This window comes from Rhodnius prolixus, unplaced genomic scaffold (assembly GCF_049639745.1).
Source record: "Rhodnius prolixus isolate KJV_2025 unplaced genomic scaffold, Rpr scaffold_2, whole genome shotgun sequence".
NCBI lineage: Eukaryota > Metazoa > Arthropoda > Insecta > Hemiptera > Reduviidae > Rhodnius > Rhodnius prolixus.
The window spans coordinates 55,251,819-55,277,308 of NW_027411592.1; the positions used below are offsets into that span (position 1 = coordinate 55,251,819).

General features: G+C 36.3%; 1 protein-coding gene across 6 annotated transcripts in view; it reads left to right on the top strand.

The window, feature by feature from the left end:
• Ccn (cellular communication network factor protein Ccn) overlaps positions 1-25,490 on the top strand; it is a 506,353-nt gene that overhangs the window by 425,352 nt on the left and 55,511 nt on the right. For all 6 annotated transcript variants that reach the window (XR_012455857.1, XM_074120003.1, XM_074120002.1 and 3 more), the window contains one exon: positions 23,411-23,502. Coding sequence is in view for 5 of the 6 variants with exons in the window: in XM_074120003.1 (XP_073976104.1) it covers positions 23,411-23,502 (92 nt within the window). In the remaining variant the exon portion in view is untranslated. The remainder of the gene's footprint in view (positions 1-23,410; positions 23,503-25,490) is intronic.

Sequence of the window (25,490 nt, forward strand, 5' to 3'; positions counted from 1 at the left end):
ATTGGGGGAGAGGTTGGAAGTGAGGTGCATTAGAGGAAAGGGCAAACTACTCGCTCTAAAAAGTAAAGTAAAGTAATTGCCTATTTTTTCAGGCGGGGCTTTACGTCCAACTATCACAAATTAGGTGTCGTGGACGGAGGCAACTAGCAAACATACTTTACTATAAATTCCTTTTTATTAACCATTAAATAAAATCCGAGGCCTAAGACCGGAAATCGAACCCAGTACCACAATACATATTAGCTTTTCAGGTCTCGCCTCCTAACCGCTTGGCTGCAGTAAGTGATCGATTGCAAAAATGACTATTCGCTCTACCTGAAGTGGTTGCACAGACGCTACGAGGTTTTACAGGAAGATATGTCCTTCTTAGACTCCTCTGATGGATAGGAAATAGGGTGGATGTTGGAGTAAAGAGGGATGAACTATCATCGGATAGTAGGGAATGTTGTTCATATAGCTTCTGAGTACATCCGTTGGTTAAAGGTCTAAGTTATCTAAAAGTTCGATGCTGAAAGGCATGAAGTTGCCTAGAAAGATGCTCATATATGCTCATTCGGTTTGATCATGGGGCACAGTAGATCTTCTTAGATGTAGTGAAAATACCACCGTTAAATTGAAAAACAGAGCGTCTTTTGGCGTCGAATGCGATTTCAAATTATTCTTTAAAACATGCTTCTAATTATGCATAAATGAGGTTTTTAATTTTTTTTACTTTCAAAATCATTGCATACACCTAGAATCAAAATAAGTGAAGGTGATAAAAAACAAGAACAAGACAAAGAAAGAAACATTAACGTCATGAGGATACCTGAAGAAGGAAATGAAGAATTGCTCTTTGGGGGAGGTTGAAGGAAAGAGGTAAATGTGTGGCATTGGGAAATGACGGGCGGACTCTGGACAGAAATCGCTCCCTGGAGAGGCGGCAGACCTAACTTCATTTCCCTCGGCTGTATTTCACCACTCTTCCCTCTCACTCCGTAACACTTACAAACCATCGACCATAATAATTAAGCTGGCTCATAGTTTTTCTTTTCTTTTCTTTTTTTTTTGCCTCGCTCCTCTTTCATCGTCACATTTACGTCTTTTTCTGCCTAATAATGGACGAAGGGCCGCGGTAAGAGGAGACCCCATTAGTGGTTTAACATTATGATGTCAACATTCTTTAATGTCAAATATCGTTATATACATGTAGTCCTTGGTAATCACACGATGTTTATCGATTGTTATTAGAGACTGTAATCTATTTAAAAGTGGCAGGGTCATTCAATATGCTCAAGAGATAAATGATACATTATTTTAAGAAGACCAAAGCGACACTTGCAAATGTATTGGCTCTTTTGTGCTTCAGTTCTCCGTTTTTTTAAACTCCGTTTTGCAAACAGCTGAATTCTGTTTCAATTCGTCTGCCGCCCATCACAGCACCCTGGTACCTAGTCCATGGATGGATTATCTCTGTTCCTAATACCCTTGTAGATCTCTCCAGATTTATAAATTAGTCGTAATTTGTAACCACCACTAATTAATTCTGTGGCTTGGCGTAAGAAGTGCCAATGTCAGGTTTTGGTAAAAATGAGTAAAAAATCTGTTTTGATATATTAACCATCAGAATTTTTCTTGCAAGAAGTGCCGAAGTCAATTTCCGAAGTAGTAACTGAGTTACGAAAACTTACCAGTGCCAATGTCAAAATTTAGCATCAGTATTTCCCCCCCTCCAGGTAAACCAAAGAGCTTTTTTATTAATGATTCTCTGTTCATACTGCAGTTAGTCATTTTATTAATAGCAAATGTGTGTTTAGCTCCCGTAGGGGGAAAGTGGATTAGCCACTTCTTCAAGGTACTTGGCGTCCCTGCGGGTATCCCCAGTCTAACAACATGAACATGAGCAACATATACTGTTACACACACACCAATACATTTACACAGCACACATAGGAGGCATAGTCATCCGTACAAGGTGGGGGGCTTGTGTCAGGAAGAAGAGGCAACGTCCTCTCATCTGTTATTCGATTGTGTCGCAATCGAGCAGTTGCGCTATGAAACCTTTGGAACTCTAAGACCAAAGGAGATTGTAGCGCAAAAATAACTAGTAAGGAAAGTCTTCAACCTCTTTAGTAGGGAAGGTTTCGTCTACTAGATCCAAAAAGGGAAGGTACAATAAGCCTGTTTTGGCTGCGATGCCATGGGGCATAGGACCACCCTGATAAATAAATAAATAAATAAGCTAGTTATTAAGCTATACATACACAAATGCAATAAATGAATACACAAATTAACAAACAATAATAAATTAGCTCAAATCAGCCGGACAGGGCTGAGGCCTTTTCATGAAGAAGGTAAACCGGGTACATCTCTGAGTCCACCCTGTGTCAGGAAGAGGAGGAAACGGCCTCTCACTGGCTGTTCGATAGCGTTGCAAAAAGAGTGATTGTGCTATGAAACCTTTGGATCGTTGAGACCAAAGGAGGTAGTAGCGCAAAAAGAACTAGTAGGGAAAGTCCTCAACCTCTTTAGTAGGGGAGCTTTCGTCTACTTGATCCAAAAAGGGGTAGCTACAATAAACTTCTTTTGGCTACGATGCCATGGGGCATAGGTCCCACCCCGATATTCTAATCTAAACTGTGTATTTAATCATTTATTATTCTCAAACTCCAGTAATTAAATTTTTTTTATTGATTATTACAAAAAAACCGACAAGCTAAGCTTTATTTTAATTATCCAGCGGAAATAACCCACTCATCCATAAATTCTGCATCCCCTTTATTATTGCCTAACTGGAGAATTCTCTTCTTCTTTGTTTTAAATTGATCCTAAATAATGTTAATTAAGCATAAGCGTACAATATATGTATATATATATATATATATGGTTAGAATCACAATTGTAAATACAGCGGAGAAAATGCTCCTTAAGTCAGCAAACTTGTAGAGGTCGAACGGAACGGATAATATTTTTAGCGCTGGGTAAACCCAAAATTTTAGGGCAGTTTTATATAAATATGTGTGAGCTTTTCCTAGTTTTCCACATTCAGTTATGGCGGCTCAATAAAGCTTTAAAGCAATATGTCTGCCAAACAAATCAACTCTAATAAGTATTAGAGTCGTGAATCGAACTTACTCCACCGTCAGAGCATGCTTCTGGGGTAGTTTATAAAATTGATTACGAAAATAGTACAATAGAACAATGCATACATTAAAATTTTAAACAATTTTAATTATTACACATAGACACTCATTGTAAAAATTTAGAATAGCATCAATTTTGATCCTTTTCAGTAGAATTTATTTCTATTCATAGCGCCGGTTTGTGCTTAAAGAAGTCATTAAGTTCCATACAGTTCATTTGGAAGTTACATTTGACCGAAATACTACACCCACCCCATGTCGCTACGGTCCTACAAGGATCTGGGGCCTCCTCCAGGTATTTTTTTGGCCATTCGGCTTTACCATAGGCGTACCTCCGGCCATCTTCCTCTAACACCACCCATCCCTCTCAAAACTCCCCTCCATACCATCGCATCCAACCATCTCATACGAGGCCTCCCTCTGCTATGGCTTCCTCCTCCTGGCTGTCCCTCCATAGGATTCCTTGGAATCCTATTTTCTGGCACGTTCTTTCAACACATGTCCAAAGCCAAAACCTTAACATTGGCTCTTTCTTACAAAAAGATACCAGTTCTGGGTTTCCCGAAGCTCTTCATTTTGTTTCCTAATTCAACTAGCGCCCATTTTCGCAGCCAGGATCCAAATATTCCTCGAAGTACTTTTCTTTCGCATATATTGGAGAAGTTTTCGGGTGGCTTTTGTAAGTACCCAAGTAAGTAGTGTATTACGAATCCTCACATTTGACCGAAATACATGCTTATAATGTGCTTACCTTTAGCTGTTTTTTTTTTTTTTTCATGTGTCCACATACTATTCACCAATAAAAATATTCGAATTTTCTTAAACTTTGCGTCGCCTTTACAAAATAATAAGGACAATAGGCCTATTTTAGAAAATACATGAAGTTAAAGGACAGAGCAGTGAAATAAAGGACTGCCCTTTTAAAAAATAAAGGACATATGATCACCTTGTATGTATTAGTGATGTTTAACCGAGATATCCACGGGGGTTGCCAAGATCCTCCCTGGAGAAGAGGGATACTTTCTCCTGGAAGGTACATCTTTAAACATTTTAAGAGAAAATCAATTGTAGAAAAGGTTATTTTGCTGAGGATTGCTGTATTTAGAATTGATGAAAGGTCAGTTCTTTTTTTCGCTCTAATTTCTCGCACAATCTTTTTTTGTGACAAAGATTTGCAAAGTACCAGGGAGGCTTTGTCTTTATCTTTATCTTCGCAAAGTACCTAATAAAGAGTTTTTGACAGCCATTATTTGTCATTTAGGCGAAAGTTTCATTTAAACGTAACAAAATTACTCATTATCTTCACATCCAGTCTTTCTCCTGCTGAAAAGTAGATTGTGTATACTTATCCACCCAAGTATACATCATGTTTTGTATTATTTGTACATTTATTTAGTGCTGATGAAGTTGTGAACTCTTGTCTACCAAAGTATTAGGTACCAGCAGATCTTGTTCGCTTTGTTCTTTATGTTATACATTGCTCGGAGATATGTAAATATGTATATACTCGTGTGTACATAGCGAGTATTTAGTGTTCAGTATCTGGTGCAATATATCCTCTAATTCTCTGTCAAACAGTTGTGTCTGGGTTGTTGTTGATATTTGGTTTGTACGTGTTTTTGTTTTACTTGTAATGTTTACTTCCTTTGCAAAGAAATTTGTAATTGCGTCTTACCTTCTTTCTTTAAATCACCACAATAACGGAAGACTAATTTTGTTCCTTTACAAAACAAAAATTCTTACAGTTTCTACACATTAAATTACATTAAAATATATAGTTTCCGTTGTTTTAGTTTTAAGTTATAAAATTAAGTGACAAAATTTTCAAACTTTACTTTTAATTAATTACAAAAGTTTAGGGAGTTTGGTAAGTAGAGGGGGTTAGAGGAAAATTGCTAATTAGTAAAGGAAATTATACATAAAGTTGAAGACATGCTGGTTTAATATGGAAATACTTTAAATTAAAAAAGAAAAAAGATGGAAATATATTTTTTTTAAATTTTCTCGTGAAATTGAGTTTTCCACAGGGAGTGGTTGTTTGTGGTTCATTTCCACAAGAGTTGAAACAGCGCCCGGGAAAGTTATGGTCCTCGAATTTCTCTTCTGACCCCTGCAGTGGGGGGAAGATCAAGCGTATAAAAAAGGGTTAACATTTTGGAGCCAGATCATTATTATAGTTTTAGAATCAATCAACCCCGTAGGGGGAAGTGGATTAGCCCTTCTTCAGGATACTTGGCGTCCCTGCGGATATCCCCAGTCTAACAACATGAACATGAGCAATATATACTGTTACTACACCCATTGGGGTGTAAATGTATTGACATTTACACAGTACACATAGGGGGCATAGTCATCTGTACAAGGTGGGTGAGGCTTATTAGCTCGGAACCGTTGTGCAGATTGTTGTGTTCGGGATGAGGAGTAGAAAGCGGCCTCTCACTGGCTGTTCGATAGCGTTGCAAATCGAGTGATAGCGCCATGCAACCTTTGGAACATTGAGACCAAAGGAGTTAGTAGCACAAAAAGAACTAGTAGGGAAAGTCCTCAACCTCCTTAGTAGGGGAGGTTTCGTCTACTAGATCCCAAAAAAAGGGGAAGGCACAATAAGCCTGTTTTGTCAGCGGTGCCGTGGGGCATAGGTCCCGACCCGCTATTTAATCTTCTTCTGTAAAAGCGGTGCCCTTTTTGAATACCCTAACGTTAATCTAGGCTTATTAGCTCGGAACCGTTGTGCAGATTGTGTCAGGAAGCTGCAATCGAGCGGTTACGCTATGAAACCTTTGAAACTCCTAAGTAGCAGAGGTTTCCTCTACTAGATCCGAAGTGGAAGGAGCACAATAAGCCTTTTTTGGCTGTGGCGCCGTGGGGCATAGATCCCACCTCGATAATCTAATCTAATCTTTTAGAATCAATGTTATTAAGCCTTCTAGATTATTTTATTTCTTTTTATGCGTTGGATTGCTTTAAGTAGTTATAAAGCATGGATTTATCTGTAATTAGGAGATCTCCTACAGATACTGGCGTGTAGTTACATTTTATTTGTTCGATTTGTTCGACAAAAATGATATGAACACCCCCTTACCACGCGACACCTAATTTCATAGGAGGACGAACTCGTGGTCAGTCATTAGCGTCCCCACTAAGAGTAACTTCCACAAGCTGGTATGGTTCTATTGATGTTCCATCTCATTGACATATCACAGTAACTTGTCTAGACCAGATAATTTGCTGTACCAAGTGATGTGTAGAAACAGGTTCCACACACTTTCTTCCTCTTTCATAGACCATCACTCCAGCCAAGAGGTATGTTAGAACCAAGAACCCTTGTTGATGCCATCCTCGAAAGTGATAAATTATTATTTTTGGATGAAATAATTGATCTTTCAAAATTTCTTTGAATTACCCTCCTTGCAGCAAATTTATTTATCCACGATGTACGAGGGTCGTTTGAAAAGTCAGAGAGATAGCACCACTGGCGCGTATCGAGGTTATGTTTAGTTAGTAGCATCTCTTGGAAGAACACACACCAAGTTTCAGCCAGATCGGTCTATTTCTTTGTGTTTGGCATTCGTTTGAATCGAGGAAGTCGAGTGATTTTCAAAAAATGGACGAAAAAGAATTTCGTGTGTTGATTAAACACTACTTTATGAAAAGCAAAACGCCACAGGAGACTAAAGAGAAGCTTGATAAACATTATGGTGACTCTGCACCTTTGATTAGAACAGTTTATAAGTGGTTTCAAAATTTTTGGAGTGGCCATATGGGCACAAGTGACGCTGAACGTTCTGGACGCCCTGTTGAGGTTACTACTCCAGAAATCATTGATAAAATCCATGATATGGTGATGGATGACAGAAGAGTGAAGGTGCGTGAGATTGCAAGTGCTGTGGGCATCTCGAATGAACGGGTACATAATATTTTGCATCAACATTTGGACATGACAAAGCTATCCGCAAGATGGGTGCCGCGGATTGCTCACGCTTGACCAAAAACGAAATCGTGTGAAGTGTTGCAAGGACGACGGTTTGCAGCTGTTCCAGAAGAATCCGCAGGACTTTAAGCGTCGTTTCGTCACTGTGGATGAAACATGGATACATCACTACACTCTTGAGACCAAAGAACAATCTAAACACAATGGGTTACCAAGGGGGGAATCTGCGCCAAAAAAAGGCGAAGACCGTTCCTTGTCTTTTGGGATTCGCAAGGAATAATCCTCATCGACTATCTGGAAAAGAGTAAAACTAATACAGGTGCATATTATTCATAGTTATTGGACCGTTTGAAAACCGAGCTGCAAGAAAAACGCCCACGATTGGCCCACAAAAAAGTCCTTTTCCATCACGACAACGCACCAGCTCACACCTCAGCAGTTGTGGTCGCAAAATTAATGAAAATAGGGTTCCAACTCGTTTCACATCCCCCCTATTCTCCAGACTTGACTCCCTCGGACTACTATTTGTTCCCCAATATGAAGAAATGGCTGGCGGGAAAAAGATTTTATTCTAACGAGGAGGTGATTGCAGAAACGAATGGCTATTTTTCAGACTTGTACAAATCCTATTATTCGGAAGGGATCAACAAACTAGAACAGCGTTGGACGAAGTGTATAAGCCTAAAAGGAGACTATGTTGAAAAATAAAAAAGGTTTACCCCAAAAAATTAAGTAGTTTTTATTTTTGCACGGACTTTTCAAACGACCCTCGTATGTAGTAACATCATTGACAGTAGTTCCGAGCTTGGTATTATAAGGACTTACTTATTAAATTTGTTTCATTTATTATCTTAGTATTGGGGTAGAAATTCTACTGTAATCTGTACTAATCCTATAAAACTGTTGGTTCTAGGGCGTTCGTTCTTATATCCTTAAAATAAAGTAATTCTAAAAACAGTTTACTCATTCATACGTTTATTGCTTCACTACATTATTCTCCATTAGTACAGCCAGTATTCCAAACGTGCTAGCCTGTCAGAATAATTCTATAAAATGTTCTAAATCATCTTCCTATCTAGCATTAAGCTCTGCTTTAAATAACATTCATTCATAATCTTAATGGTATATTTTAGTTGAATATTTTATATTTATTAATCAAGTTTATCTAGTCAGTCGGTTTAAGCTCGGAATATTTCTGTTTTTATTGTATAAATTCTAATTATTATAAAAAAAAAAAAAATGTGTGCTTGGCCTGTGTGAAGTTATGACAGGAAGTGAAGGTATCGCCGGCAATTGCGTCAACCGGTAGTAGAGTGACCTCATTGATGTGCTTTTTCTTGTATACAGGGTGATCCATTTAAAACGTATCAATCGCTAATAACTTTTTTAGGAAAGCGGAAATCCGGTAAAACCCCATTAAATAAACTACGTGTTTTTTTTTATCTAGTTTTAAAATTTTCCACCCCCGCAATTCTGTATCTTCATTTTTGGCGGAGTTACAGCCCCCCCCCCCAAAAAAAATGATCGGGGTTTCATTAAGACCCACTGGTTTTGACCATGATTATGAAAACTATATAATTGTGAAAAATGACGTTTGGATCCTTAATATTTGTCGAGATATTTAAGATCAAAGTTACAATTTTATCTTATTCGTAAAATTTCTCAAAAAACCACATCAAAGAGTTTTTTTTTGAGGACTATTCTAGACTATTTACGTATTCCTTCAAATGCCTATCACTGGAGAGGATAGCGCCAGAAAGTTCCTTTCTAAGGCAGGAAATGGTTTGGCTATCAAAATTAATTTTTAGCCGTACAAAATATAATATTAACCGAGACCATTCGAGCGGGCTGCATCATGAAGTCGAAAAATTGTAACATATATTGTATCGACTTCTGTTGATTGTCAAATGTGGTTGGCTGTTAATTTTTGTTTATTTTATACGAGGTGATAAATGCATCATGGACAGCTGGTTAAACTGTTTTTGATGATGTTCTATTTCAACTACTACTAATGTTATTTAAGAACAAGTGTACGAGTAGAATAACGTGTTTGATGAGAATCCAATAAGCACGAAGGAATCTCGAGGGAAAATGTGGTAGCTATAGTCAATCCCTCACCACCCACATATATAACGAAATTTTGAATTAGCATTGCAATAAGAGCAGTTCAGTTGAAAGTTATGTTAATGTTTCACAATAACTTTTAAATTTAACAAATCTAGAATAATAGATCTTTATCCTGCTTCATTCCCCTACATCGGGTTTAAATACATCCGAAGTTAGCAATCACACATAAATCTAGTAAATACACACCTAAAAAGGCACCCCAGTAGCCGAGCGGTTAAGATTCTAGACCCGCAAAGCTTTGGTGTATTGTTGGTTTAGTGGGTTCGATTCACGGTCTAGGCTTTGCATTTTATTTAATGGTTAATATAAGAAATTTATAGTAAAGTACGAGGGTCGTTTGAAAAGTCCGTGCAAAAATAAAAACTACTTAATTTTTTGGGGTAAACCTTTTTTATTTTTCAACATAGTCTCCTTTTAGGCTTATACACTTCGTCCAACACTGCTCTAGTTTGTTGATCCCTTCCGAATAATAGGATTGGTCCAAGTCTGAAAAATAGCCATTCGTTTCTGCAATCACCTCCTCGTTTGAATAAAATCTTTTTCCCGCCAGCCATTTCTTCATATTGGGGAACAAATAGTAGTCCGAGGGAGCCAAGTCTGGAGAATAGGAGGGGTATGTGAAACGAGTTGGAACCCTATTTCCATTAATTTTGCGACCACAACTGCTGAGGTGTGAGCTGGTGCGTTGCCGTGATGGAAAAGGACTTTTTTTTGTGGGCCAATCGTGGGCGTTTTTCTTGCAGCTCGGTTTTCAAACGGTCCAATAACGATGAATAATATGCACCTGTAATAGTTTTACCCTTTTCCAGATAGTCGATGAGGATTATTCCTTGCGAATCCCAAAAGACAGTCGCCATAATCTTTCCGGCCGAAGGAACGGTCTTCGCCTTTTTTGGCGCAGATTCCCCCTTAGTAACACATTGTTTAGATTGTTCTTTGGTCTCAGGAGTGTAGTGATGTATCCATGTTTCATCCACAGTGACGAAACGACGCTTAAAGTCCTGCGGATTCTTCTGGAACAGCTGCAAACCGTCCTTGCAACACTTCACACGATTTCGTATTTGGTCAAGCGTGAGCAATCGCGGCACCCATCTTGCGGATAGCTTTGTCATGTCCAAATGTTGATGCAAAATATTATGTACCCGTTCATTCGAGATGCCCACAGCACTAGCAATCTCACGCACCTTCACTCTTCTGTCATCCATCACCATATCATGGATTTTATCAATGATTTCTGGAGTAGTAATCTCAACAGGGCGTCCAGAACGTTCAGCGTCACTTGTGCCCATATGGCCACTCCGAAAATTTTGAAACCACTTATAAACTGTTCTAATCGAAGGTGCAGAGTCACCATAATGTTTATCAAGCTTCTCTTTAGTCTCCTGAGGCGTTTTGCCTTTCCTAAAGTAGTGTTTAATCAACACACGAAATTCTTTTTCGTCCATTTTTTGAAAATCACTCGACTTCCTCGATTCAAACGAATGCCAAACACAAAGAAATAGACCGATCTGGCTGAAACTTGGTGTGTGTTCTTCCAAGAGATGCTACTAACTAAACATAACCTCGATACGCGCCAGTAGTGCTATCTCTCTGACTTTGCACCGACTTTTCAAACGACCCTCGTATGTTTGGCTGTTAGGATACTAGACCCGCAATACTAAGATGTATTGTTGGTTTAGTGGGTTCGATTCCCATTCTCTTGGCTTTGAATTTTATTTAATGGTTAATATGAGAAAGCTAATAATTGCGATCTTCTGCGCTAATGAGCAGTCCCTAGCTCGGATGCAGTTGCAAATTACCTTTGAAAGTGCATCTTTACTGACAGGTACCACTACCATTGATACAAAAAAAAAATAAAAAAAAAACCTCATTCTACTCACTGATTTATTAAATTGCGAAATAGTGTTGAATTGAATTCACTATTGTTATGTAAGGAATACTGTAAAACTTACATAATGTGTGTATTACAGTATATAATGGCCGGGAACATGTTGTATCGATCCATTGACTTCACCATTGCGCTCACTGCTAAAACAATAATGTCGAGCCTTGGTGATGTATATTTTACATAAGCGTAAATATGAAACGAGGTCACATTTTCATGTTGTATTCATTATTTAAATTTCTTTTCTTTTGTTTTTCCTCCTCCATTTTCCTACAAAGAAAAACTCTTACAGTAAGAAGAACACAGCGTTATTTATGCCCCCTTTTTTTAATGCATCTTTTAGAAATGCAATTTTTAGCATGATTTCTTTCTTTACTAATAAGAAGAAGCCTATACTAACTACTGCTGCACCAATTACTTGCACACAAGTGCAATGAGTTTTGTTACTTTTATTTAAAAGATATTTTGAAATTTGTTTTTAAGGGGGAGGGGTATTTTAGGCGAAATTTGAATCGAATATATTCTATTTCATCGTAAATTCGGCGTGATCGTCTGTTCGACACTGGTAGCGCTTCAGTAGCTTGTCCTACACTTCCGGCCTTACGACTTCCGGCTATCTACGGCATTCTTCGCTTGGTTTTTTGGGGCTTTAGTTGATTGACTGATCGAAGCTTTCTGTGTCTTTCAAGCTCTTTCTGTTGCTTTCACTCTCTTGTGTCAATTCTGTCATCTATTGTACTTCATCGTAAATTCGGCGTGATCGTCTGTTCGATACTGGTAGCGCTTCAGTAGCTTGTTCTATTCCGCCTTATACCACTTCCGACTATCGCATTCTTCGCTTGGTTTTTTGGGGGCTTTAGTTGATTGACATATCGAAGCTTTCTGTGTCTTTCAAGCTCTTTCTGTTGCTTTCACTCTCTTGTGTCAATTCTGTCAAACTAATTTACTTATGGCGTTCAGTTTCACTAACGATATGATCTATCAAAAGTTGTTCAGAGTTTGTAAGCCAAATTTTGTCTCTTTTGAGAGGTAAAAGGTAGTCTTATGAGTGGTTCATAACTGATTTTAAAAGTTTTTTTTTACTTTTAAAATTTAAAGTCTTTCTCAGTGATAAATCTCCCCCAGAATTGCACTTTTCATCGGGCCAAATGCACTGGGAGTGGATTGGCTCTGATCCTGACGCTTAGAAACATCCGTGCCTAAGTACCAGTATCCTCCCCAAACACACGAAACTGGAACAATGCTAACAAGAGAACGTTTAACTACAGAGAGAGAAATAATCACTTCCGGTATTTTGTAACATTCACACTTTCAGTAGGAATTACTTCCTGCATTGTAGCTGAATGGGAAAAGTCTATTTGCAAAATGAAGAGCATGGTGGTTTTTAGCCAGGAGTATTTCCAAACTATTTGAGAATAACAAATGCTGGAAAAAGAAAAGCCAAAAAAAGGAGAGGATGTATTTTGCAATAGGCTATTATTTGGGCCTGGAACATGTTCAGTCCAGGATCATTAGCAAGAGTTCTCTGACAGCCCCAGAGGGTAGTTGAAACCCCCTTCGTACGCCCACCACTGTGAAGAGTAATTATTGTCAGTCGGACTTCCGCTCTTCCTAAAGTCCACCTGTCACAACACTCTTCCGCTATTTAGTGTGGTTCCGCCAGAAAAAAAAAATTTCTACACATACCTTTTTTGCTTTCTTTTACACTCCAGGGTAATTGATATGAGTTTTTTTAAATTGAATATTTAACGGAAACTCCGTGTGTATCGATAGCCGCAAACGGAAAGTTCAAAGTGGTGTACCCGTAAGACATCGATATCCTTTTAATCGGATGCCAATTTTTCTTGTTGCATTATTTCCGTAAAACACACGCATACGATGCTTTTGATATATCTATGAATAAGAACAGCAAGATACCTTAATTTCCCTCATTTTGCAATAATGCCAAAGATCTTGCACCTCCCCCCCCCCAAAAAAAAAGTGCAGTTCATTACGACGACATACACTTTAAAAGAAAAATTTTCTTTTTAAGAGAAATTTTGGAACTCATTTTTCAAAATTTTCCATCATTCTGTTCGTAAAACTACACTTCCGATTGAATATTTTTCATATATTAAGCGTGTGCTTTCAATAAGGGTTTCCTAGAAGAAAAGAAGAAAAAAATCTAAGAGCTGGATTCGAACCCAGGATCTCTGCGTGGAAGTCTTCCAGCAATCTAACCACTTAGATAATCCCTTGCCAAATGCCTGTATTATTGATAAGGAATTGAATTGTTTGATTAATAATAAACACAATCAGCGCAGTGAGAGGGATTAGCTATACGGTTAGCATATTGGATTCTCACACGGAGTTCCCGGGTTCGAATCCCAGCTGCTGACCCTTAGATTTTCTCGAACTAAAAAGTTCCGGGCGCCAATAACCTCGGAGGTTGACGCGCCTTAAATCATTAAAAATAAATAAATTTTTAAAAAATAAATAATAACAATAATCATGATCATGAGGTCTTACTTTTATATAAAGCAAGGTGGCACAGGTATTTATATTAATAAATTTGAGAATAAAGAAAATGTTAGTTAGGGTAGAGAGGTGAGGCTTGCAAAGAAAGTGAAACGGATGATCATTGGCTCAGTACAGGTGATAAATAATGGAGAGCTATGTAAAAGAGCCGGTGGCTTTAGCAATCATTAGCAGGCAATATAGCCTATAATATAGCTCTAGGTGTTGGTATATCGAATGTGTATTTTCTTTTTTTGTGTGTGTGTGTTAGTTGATGGTAGCTCTTTTATCTCTCTCTCTCTCTCTCTCTCGCTAACAAGCTCTCTCCTATTCCAGTATATTCCCACACATCTAGGCTATATTATATAATCAAGCAACAAGCTATATACACATAGCTTAATTATAAATACTCCAGGAATAATTAATATTGATAAATATTTATTTAAATTTGCTGGCCAATTTATTGTGATCCCTATTTCCTGCCAAATTATTACCCACCTCTCCCCTTTAACTATTCTCGGTTCCCAGGGAATGATTATATTTCATTTATGCATTATATATTAAACTGATTGCCTGTATATTATTTAAACTTAATGACACATACTTAAAATTTAACCTAAATATTTGTTTTTAATTGTTAGTTCGCTGAAATTAGTTTAATTTTCTTTGTAAGACTGGAAGAAAAAGTTTTTCCAAATTTTTGAAATAGTAAAAAGTGTTTTAACACCTTCTTCAAGGGAATTTTCTTCGTACTAACAGTACGCCATTTTTTGTAATTTTTTTTTTCATTCAAACTTCAGACGAAACACCACTGAGATGGCTTTAAAAAAAATGAATGCTGTTTCGGGGCAACAATAAATAGTTAAAAGTATTGATCAAACGTTAGATACAGAAAATTTTGGTCTATAGATTTCGACAACCTCCGAAGTTGGACCAAATAATCGAAAAAGATTTGATATACTTTAAGAACACTTTCAAGACCGTTTTCTAGCGGGCCAGAGGATAGCAGTGTACAATTAATTCCCTGTGTTATAGGCAATATTTTTAGATATTGTCTCCCTATTAGGGTTATTGAAGAAGAAGAAGAAAATAGATTTATTATTCTGGGACTATTGTCCCCTAAGAATAAATACATGTACAGTTGGAGGGCCCCTATTAGTATGGCCTAACTTTTAAATATTTATAAATAAAAATAAGTATTTACAAAAATGAATAATTAAAATTAATGAAATAAAAGAATACAATTATAGTTTCGGAGGAAGCTGAGTAATTGAACAGAAGGCATTTAAAGATGGAAAGGGTAGGAGCATGGCGGACAGATGAAGGTAAGGAGTTCTAGAAAGAGGTAGCGCGTATTAGGAAGGATTTGTCGAAGGATGAAGTTCGGTGTGACAGGAATATAGAGAGATCGGAGGAACGAGATCTAGTATTACGTGGGAATGGATCGAGGATTTGAACTTGAAGAGTTGAAAAACATAAGATGGTCTCTTTGAGATTGGATAACTTGGAAAAAAGAATGAAGCCCCAAAAAAATACTGGCAGCGGTAGACCGGGGAAAAGTTAATTGCATTGGAGGCTTTCCTTGGTCGAATTGGACACGACTACGATATATATTTTTCCTCATAAGGCATCATTGGAAAAACAGAACAAGGAAACAAAGGAGATGAAGCCAAGAATAAAAAAGTGGAGTGATTGAGGTTCTGATCATTTTCTCTTTTTGTCTCAGCTGAAAAGCTAGCCCAAGATTTTTCCTTAATTTCCACCGATCATGGGAGTTTCTCAACTCTTTTGTTTTCCTACTTTTTTCTTTTTTTAATTTCCCATTGGAGAAAAGAGAAAATATTAGTGTTAGATTTTGATTTAAAAACAACAAAAAAATGTATATCTAAAAAGAAAATTTTTTTAAAAAAAAGTACGAGTATTAAGTGAAGTCTGAGTGAATTTTCAGGAGCTTAGCGGTGGGTAAGTTGGAAAGGTTTTTCCCCACTTGTGTTGTGGAGTATTATAAGTAAAGCTTTTCTGCTGTGGATGTTGCTCAAGTGGGAGCTGTACCTCTGCAGCTAATTAAAAGCTGAACAAGTCATAGTCGGTGCTTAAAGCTCTCTCCCTTCCACTATCTATATTCTTGTCCTCATGTCGCTTTGTTTCATTTGTCTCTCACTTTTTCTGCTTTAATGTAAAATTTATTTATTTATTTTTGGGACTAGAGGTAAGAAAATGATTGGAATAATAAAGAATTTCTAAAATCGAGTCCCTACCCCAAAAATAATTGTTTGAAAAAACGCTGAAAGATTAAATTGGATATTTCGATTTGTTCTCATAATTTTAGTTGAATAATTAGCAAAGATTTACGAGAGAACACGGAGTTAAATAAAAATGACTTTTAAAAATAATTTTTTTATTATTTAATGGCCCCCCCCCAAAAAAAAAACTTTGTTGTTTAATGATGTAAAATAGTTATTTATTTAACAAGTGTGGAAAGTAGTACTTTTCCTCACACGAGGCAGGGTTTGCACGAACGAGCGAAGCGAGGCGAGTGCAAGTGCAAATTGCCGAGTGTGAGGAAAATACTTTACACTCGAGTTAAATATTATATTTTTTCTGCAACCATTAGGGTTATTAACTAAAAAAAAAAAAACTAAACAGGAATCATTAGAATCCATTTTAAATTTCTATAAGGTAACACTATAACCTATTTAACTGTTATAATTGAAAATATCTAATTATTTATTAAAGTATTATTTTTATTTCTATATTCCTTTCAATTTTTATTTTATTTTTTTAATATTCGTTTTTTAATTATTTAAATAAAATAAATTTAAATAAGCTTATTAAAGTTTTACAGAAAATATTTAATAACAAAACGTCTTATATCAAGGAAGCACAATAAAGTTTTTTCACTCACTAGTGAGGTAAAGTTGGGCATTACACAGCTGATTTTAATTGAGTAATGAGAACATTCCTACATGGTTGCAGAAAAAAGTTTTCTACCTAATATTAACTATGAAACCAATTTAGAAAATCATCGTACTTAATTTTTGTTATTAGAGCTACGGATAGAACTATTAAATAAATAGCAAATTAAAAATATTAATTACAATGTGCATTAAAATAAATTCTGAACTCATTCCTCTAAAAATAGTTCAACGTACTAAAGTACCTAAAGTATGTATAAACTAAAGGAGGCTACAGTAAATAATGGTTAGATAATTAGGACAGGAGGCGAAGTGTACATCATGCAAGCAAGGGCTTATTATGGAGGCGCCTAACACCTCTCCAGGATGTAGGGATGCGATCTGGGTTTAAGTTTGCCTACCACAATACAGTTTGCGGTCCGTTTTACTGTCGGTGTGGCTTTCTTCTACTTTGTATAGTGCTCACACAAATAAAAAGATCTAAACGGTACGTAACAAATGTTTGGTAAGATTTTGAATCTTCTAATTTGGTGAACCGAAATTGCTTCTTTTTTTAGGCAACTTTTTATAATTGAGAGCGCAAAATTTTGTTCTTTGCCTTTGTTCTATTAATTAGTTTTAAGAACAGAACAAAATTACTTTAATGAGTTGTACCGTTGGAAGAATTACATTTTCTGTTTCCGTCATGGTCCAAGATGGTTTTTTGCAAGTCTGTCGTCATCAATTAGAATCAGTTATTGAACATTTCACTATTCTATGACGTTCACTTCCTCCAGCCACCAAAGATACTTCCCTTTTATTGAAAAAGAAATAAAAAATGCCAAAGAGTTTTTCGGTTTTTAGTAAAAATGACTTCAGAGCTTTACACTAAAGTTCAAAGCTTGTAGTAAACATAAAATCCATTCTATTTTGGCACCTTATTCCAAATCATCCAAAGCTTCTGTTAAGTGTTCTGTACTGATTCAAAAACATCTAGGTCTAAATCAATTGTGTCTCGATCAATACTTATTCTATCCTCGTGGAAAACCATTTCCTTCCTTAGGCAACAATTTTAATACGTACATTTAATGAAACGGCAATTTTGTTTCAGTGCAATCGATAAGGCAACTGAACTCGATTCTTTTCAATCTCCTCCAACCTTAAGTTCCCAAAGTGCAGCAACAAGGATAATATGAAAAAAGCGAATTCTGTTCGATTCAGCAAAGAGTCTATGATTAATTAGATAGATAGATAAAAAAATTTATTTCAAATACAAAATACATACATACATTTACAATGGAGTGCCAGTTAAGTACTATAACCTCCAGACATAGTTTTTGTACAAACTAATTTATTAAATTACATTATATACTAAGGAGAAAATATACAGGGTGTATACGGAGGAGTGGTCGAAACTTGGGGAGGTGATTCTACAGCTCAAATGCTACAAAAAATATTCTCTTCACTTTGGCCCGATTCTCAATAGTGTCCAAGATATTTGCATTTTTAACTTTTCCGTCGATATTCGCGTTTTTCGTCATAAAAACGGCCGTAACTTTTCTATCCTTTATCCTAAAACAAATCTGCTTGTTCCAAACGAAAGAGCATTAAATTTCCTATAAATGTGCTTAATATAGAGCCTCAAAACTATTCTTATAACAATGAAATTTTCACTTGAATGTCTAAAAATTTCGTTCTCGATGATTTTTGTTAAAATTTTCAACTGCATTTTTTCAATGATTAATGAATCAAGGAGTCACATAATTTCAGAAAAAGTTGCGCATTTATTGAGCTTCAAGATCATATGGATTTTTTGGTTTTTAATAAAACCCTACTCCGAACAGAGGGGTGTAAATGCAGAAAACTGGGATTTTGCGTACTTACTTTTCATTACTAAATTACTCAAATATCAATTTTTACCATTTTAGTAACCATTTTAGTTTAGAACAATTATTATTTTATAAAACAGAAGTAAAAAATAAAGTAGCAATAAAACACAGAAGTGAAAAAGTACAATAGGCAGGTGCCTAGTTAAAATTGCTACTAAAATCGTTCGAACTATTCAAACAAGGAAGTGGGAAAGAATTGTGGCAAATTTTTAGTTTCTTGACTAGAATTGTTTGTGCAACATATTTTAACGACATAATGGAGGATTTTTTCCTTAAAGTTAATTAATAATAATTCAAAACTAATCGATTTTTGGAGAAGGAACAAAAAGCATATAACCATTTTATTTTTGAATTATTATTAATTAACTTGGATAAAAAAAACCTTAATTATGTCATTCAAATAAGTTGCACCAACAATTGTAGTCAACTACTGCGATTTATTGCTACTTTATTTTTTATTTAATGCTCTTTCGTTTGGAACAAGCAGATTTGTTGTAGGATAAAGGATAGAAAAGTTACGGCCGTTTTTATGGTGAAAAACGCGAGTATGGTCGGAAAAGTTAAAAATGCAAATATCTTGGACACTATTGAGAATCGGGCCAAAGTGAAGAGAATATTTTTTGTTGCATTTGAGCTGCTGAATCACCTTCCCAAGTTTCGACCATTCCTCCGTATACACCCTGTATACTAAGCTTATAATGATTATATATTAAGCTTATAATGTATTATATAATGCATTATATACTAAGTTTATATTGATTAATTAGAATAGAATAGCTTTATTGGACAAAATATTTATACAATTTTATATTAAATAAAAGGCTACAGAAAAACAAAAAGCATTTTCGGCTTGGTAAATTACCGTCAACCTAGAGTTGCTGGAAAATTTACATAACTGAAAAATAAAAAAAATAGTCAAAATTCAACTAAAAAATAATATTTCTTCTGATTTACAATTTATATGTTTTTAGCTGTTGAATTCAGCTATGAGAAAAGCCTGATACTTGTAAGCGGTAATGTGGAAATAACTGTTTCCATCCTCCAACATATGACTTCAGAAAGAGTTAGATACTTTTTCCCAGCCTCTTTACTCTATATTCGGTCAGGACTAGACAGACACCTACATAGTGATACAAATCCTCCTCCTTCTTTATTACACAGGGCACATAGTCTCTGTTGCTAAATATGATGAATTATTCAATCCCAAGAATCAAAACTCTTTTGCATAGTTATTAACTTACAAACATAATCCACTTGATCTGTGTTCCAACTTTGTGGACCCTAAATTGCAAGGCCTCCCCCTCTGCAAAGCCGCTGAACTGCAACATTTCGTTAAAAAAACATATTTTACTGTAAAATTTACTCAAATGTAAAAACAAATCCCAAAAAATATTATTATTGGGCAATTACCTTAATCTCTGCATAGCTTTTGTTGATAAAAGAAAGGGAATCTGTTCAAATATTGGATCTTAGATCGTCTTTTTCATTAGTCTGAACATCACGATTCTTCACATCTCAAAAAAGAAATACACTAATCATTCTACTAACTTCTTGTCATAGTTTTTTTGCATTTCAAAACTCTTTGATCCGAAAATTTGCTATAAATTTTGGAAATATTCGTTATTTTTGGTAAATTTTCAAAAAGAAAACTTTCTGTTTTACTTATTTAGCAACTTATGTTCGATTCTTGAATTTATATGGACAAATAATTGTACCAAATATGCATTTATATTGAAATACTGGATTATGCAAACATTGATATAGTTAACTATGAAAGCACGTTAAGGGGCTAGAAGGAGATAGAAGAGATCTTTGTAAGGGTTATGTATTTAGGACTGTTTGGCTGGCCGAGTAGCCCTAGCTAAAGGTTGATCTTTGATTTCCTATTGTAGGATTTGACTGCTAAGCCGTCTTTCCCCTTTCCAGATCTCTCTCTTCTGCCAGATTGAGAATGGGGGTAGAGCAGCTGGGTGAGCAGGATCAGGACAATATATGAGAGAGGAAAGGTCAATCCTTAAAGCTTTGCATATCCCTTGTATCCTAGCCAGAAGGGCCACTGGGAGAGGTTTACTTTGAATTTCTATATGAATATTTTGTAGGAGAAGTTAAATAATTTATGTTTACCTAATTTGGATAGTAATACCCTTAAGAAAACACATGTCATAAAGAATTCAGTACCGAGAAATTTGAGGTACAGCGAGAAAGATGTCTGATTTTTTTAAACTATAGTTTAAAACTATAGTAAAAAGATGAAAGGATGCTGCAAGTGTTCGAGAGAAAAGTTCTTCGACGAATTTTTGGCCCTATTAAAGAGGGCGCGATTTTGAGATAAAAAGAAAGAATCCAGGAACTACTGCATCTAAAAATAATTAGACTTGGCTGGCTCAGATGGGCGGGCCATGTGGCAAGGAAGGTCCTTAGTTGGAAACACCCAGACGGCTTCTGCAAGAAGATGTACACAGGGTCAGGAGAGTGGGTAGACCTAGATTAAGATGGAATGATGGGGTAGGGCGTGGATGCCAAAAACCAGCGAGGAGTGAGGAATTGGTAGGTTGCTGCAATGGATAGGGAGGACTGGCGGAAGCGGATTGAGGAAGCCAAGGCCCAGTAATGGGCTGTAGCGCCAATAGTAGTAGTAGTAGTATAGTTTTCACAAGAAATACATAGGTATGGTATTTTCCTGTACTGGAAACAATAGAAAACCTAAGATCGAACACTTTTTCTCTCTGTCTCTCTCTCTCTCTTCTGTGAATTTGGATTTTTTCTTAGAGAAAATAATGACCCAAGGAGCTAACCCTCGTGAGTATTAGACGTGCTCCGGTATTACATATTCAAGCTATCCAGAAGGCAGATACCATAATCAGTTATTTCCTCAGTATGCTTGCGCTGGATGAAGTAAGATGGCGGCTAAAAGGCAGTTAATATGCTATTAACAAGATCTACAATTAAGAGGAGCTTAAACAAAGAACCAAAGAAGTCGAGAAAGCCTTGATCTGAAGCCGTACAGGGCTAAAATCTGTGTAGGCTGTTAGGCCCTTGAAAAAGTTCTCAGCCTTCCAATTTTTCTTAGCAAAAATATGGAGATTAGACTAACGACTTTCTCAAGAAGCATTATAGGACTCAACAGGGCAAACTGGTGGTCGTAGAACTAGATAACCTTCAGATTCTCTGGGAGGGGGGGGAGAGATAGCGGAGACTCTAGTGAATCCATCTAAAAGTCGGTGGATGCAATCATTAGAGGACGTGTTGAAAACTTAGTGGGTAACACTACAGGAGAGAATATCCTCCTAGGATTTAGAGACCTGGAAATGAACCCCAGTTTGCTGTTTCTCCCCAAAAAAACCTCTTTCAAAGGCAAAATTGGGGGAGACTAATTCATATTCAGTCCATGGATCAACTTGGGGTTTCTGCGAAATTCCATTAAAATCCAGGAAGACATTTTCATTCCTAAATTCCATTGGTTAATGTGGGTTATTTTTTTTAGATGGGGAAAAAATATAGTACGGGTTGTCACGTGTTTTTTTTAACCCTCGGTGATGACGTGCATTTCCTTTCTCCTGATATGAATGGAAACCAGCTTTTTCATGCAAACAGGAAATCTGATCTGTCAATCTTTGGTAATAAATGCGTTTTTGTGGTCTGGAAATGTCTCTTATCAAAAAGTGATCTGTCATTCTGCTGGAAAGGTTTTCTTCTACTTCTTTCCTGGTTTTCTTTTTCAGTGACAATAATCGGAGTAAGCGAGTAATATGGTCGCTGATAGATAAAAGAGTTCGCTGCGATAGTTCTCAGGAGTAAAGGATAAATTACAGTTGTACTGGGCGCGACAGTAGCAGAGCATTTAGAGGATAGACCCGGAGGCTAGGATGTGTTGCGGTACTGGGTTCTGTTCATGGTCTTAGCCTTTTAAGTTGTTGATGTGTTACTAATATGAGAACTTAGTTGGTTACCCGCCTCCATCAGAGCGGTAGTTATTGATTGTCTTATTATAGAAATCACTCTCCATAAGCGGAAATTGAACTGAACGCTCCTAGAAGTTCCGAGTTAGAATAGTCCCAAGGTATCTCTTGCCTGCCTTAGAAGGCGATTTACTAGGGATATTGTTGTACAGAAAAAGATCTTCACCTGAAATGGTGAAGTCAGCCCAAGATGACATCAGGAGGATGCGGAGAAACCGTAGAGGTCTATGATTGCTTGCATTGTCAGGCCTGCGAACATTCTTCATGCCTGTAAGTAGTACATTTTGCCTCGCTGCAAAAATGGTGCCACGGGGTCGTGAACTTTCCAGGTTCACGATGAAAGTAATCGTTTCTTGATTGATGATCATAGCATCGGCCATCTTCCCTTCTACACCTAATAACAACTGGTAGGCTGCTAGGAAGAGAAACAAATCTAAGGGTAGCAGTCTGGACTTGAACTCAGGATTTTCGGACTTGACAAGTACACTAACTTCTCTAGTTAATCCTCTTTATGTACGTATTAATATTGTTTGAATATCTGAACAGCACAGGTTAAGGCCTAAACTGTAGCTAATCGCTCGTCACAAATCTTCACAGTGGAGTTCATCCTGGAGCTCTCTCTCGTTGTCTTGAACCACCCCGGCTGTCCAGCACCCTGAAGGGCTTACTCTGAGCAATACCATCAAATTAATCAACACTGCTTATGCTAAGCCTTGTCCAAAAATGATTCACATCTCCTCTCCACTAAACAGCATCAGTCCAAAAGATTCCAAAGTGTTGCATCTGTGAGTCTTAACAATGCGGGTACTTTTCTCTCGGAACAGTTCCATCATCACCACTGCAAAGCGATTTATCTTTAACCTCGCCGGTCTCTCGTTAAGTAGGCCGTTAAAGAGTTTTGTGGTTTGTTTCGCTGTTGAATAATACATTATTATTTTTTTTTGTATTTATTCAGCGATTTGTCTTGCTCATAAATAATGTAACAGCCTTCTGTCTACAATAATCTGAATGTTATTTCTATATTTATTGAATATGTCATAAAAAAAATGGCTTTATTCTTGGAAATATAAGTTATTATTAATCAATATTTTAATATCTTTGTTACAGAGGTCAAAGGTCTTGCGTGTACAGTCTACAACCATACGTACGGTAACGGAGACACTTTCATGCTTGACTGTAGGACTCAGTGTACTTGTCAAGTGAGTAGTATTAATATTTAACAATATTATTAGCTGTTTCGTCTCAGTTTTAACTCCTTTCTGTCCCCCAATGTATGCTAATCGCATCGACCTCGGCAGTTGTCGTGCTTACGACAACCTCCGACGGCTCATTGCTCCGTTTCAACCGCCAGTCCAAGTTTTGTCATCCGAATCGCTCTCCGCAGTCTGTTCGTAACGTTTGTTCTCTGGCACTCGTACGGAAGTGTTTTCCGCTATTTTCGCTACACCGCACGTTCACCGCTAGTGTACGAGTGTTCAGTTTACTACTCTTTCTGTCACACCGCAATTTCAAGTGTTAACCCGTGTTCACTTCTATTCGTTACACCGCATGTTCACGGGTACGCAGTTTTCCGCTATTCTCGCTACACCGCATGTTCACCGCTCTAAAGAATATTTACGCCTATTTGGCCTTCAATCAGCTCGCCTTTAGTCAAGAGGACATAATCTACGCTCATAAAGGTATCTGTGGCCAGGGGGTGGGGGAAGTCGACTCTCTTTTCCCTTTGGGGTTTCCGTTTCCTTAGAGCTTTGTCACGCCAGTGTCCACATCTTGGAAGGTAAGCTTTATTATTTCATTTTATTTGTATAATTTCATTTGATTGCCCGCATTAAGAACTACACCCTATTCTATACAGTCCACTTACCGCGTTTGTTTGCAAAGACCAAACATTAGCTATACGGTTAGCGTATTGGAATGCCCACGCGGAAGTCCCGGGTTCTAATCTCTTAAACCCGCAACTTTAACACAGATTTTCTTAATAAAAAAAAACTAATCTATTATCTCTACATCCGTTCAGAAGTCTTATTTGTAGCTCCTGTGTGGTACAATACTTGTCGCACCAACTACGGGAAGTTACTAAGAGTCCAAAATAATTTTTTAAGGCTAGCAAACATTTTTACACCAAACAGAACATTTATTATAGTAATCAAAAATAATTAATCTAGTTGAACATTATGTTTACATTTTTCTGTCGCTTTTCTATGAAAAGCCTGATATACGAGTACTTGAAAGTAGTTAAAAGAAAAGTCATTTTAAAGAAAATTTCTGCATAGAAAATTCTAACCCAATAAATAATTTATTCATTCCAAAATTTTTGAATTGATATTAATATTGATTAGTCCAATAATTATTATTAAATAATGATTTTTAATGTACTGCTTTTTGTGTGTTAACTAAATACGTATTCTTACGCTGGAGAAATTGAGGCCATCCATAGTAAATTCTAACCCAATAAATAATTTATTCATTCCAAAATTTTTGAATTGATATTAATATTGATTAGTCCAATAATTATTATTAAATAATGATTTTTAATGTACTGCTTTTTGTGTGTTAACTAAATACGTATTATTACGCTGGAGAAATTGAGGCCATCCATAGTAAATTCTAACCCAATAAATAATTTATTCATTCCAAAATTTTTGAATTGATATTAATATTGATTAGTCCAATAATTATTATTAAATAATGATTTTTAATGTACTGCTTTTTGTGTGTTAACTAAATACGTATTATTACGCTGGAGAAATTGAGGCCATCCATAGAAAATTCTAACCCAATAAATAATTTATTCATTCCAAAATTTTTGAATTGATATTAATATTGATTAGTCCAATAATTATTATTAAATAATGATTTTTAATGTACTGCTTTTTGTGTGTTAACTAAATACGTATTATTACGCTGGAGAAATTGAGGCCATCCATAGTAAATTCTAACCCAATAAATAATTTATTCATTCCAAAATTTTTGAATTGATATTAATATTGATTAGTCCAATAATTATTATTAAATAATGATTTTTAATGTACTGCTTTTTGTGTGTTAACTAAATACGTATTATTACGCTGGAGAAATTGAGGCCATCCATAGAAAATTCTAACCCAATAAATAATTTATTCATTCCAAAATTTTTGAATTGATATTAATATTGATTAGTCCAATAATTATTATTAAATAATGATTT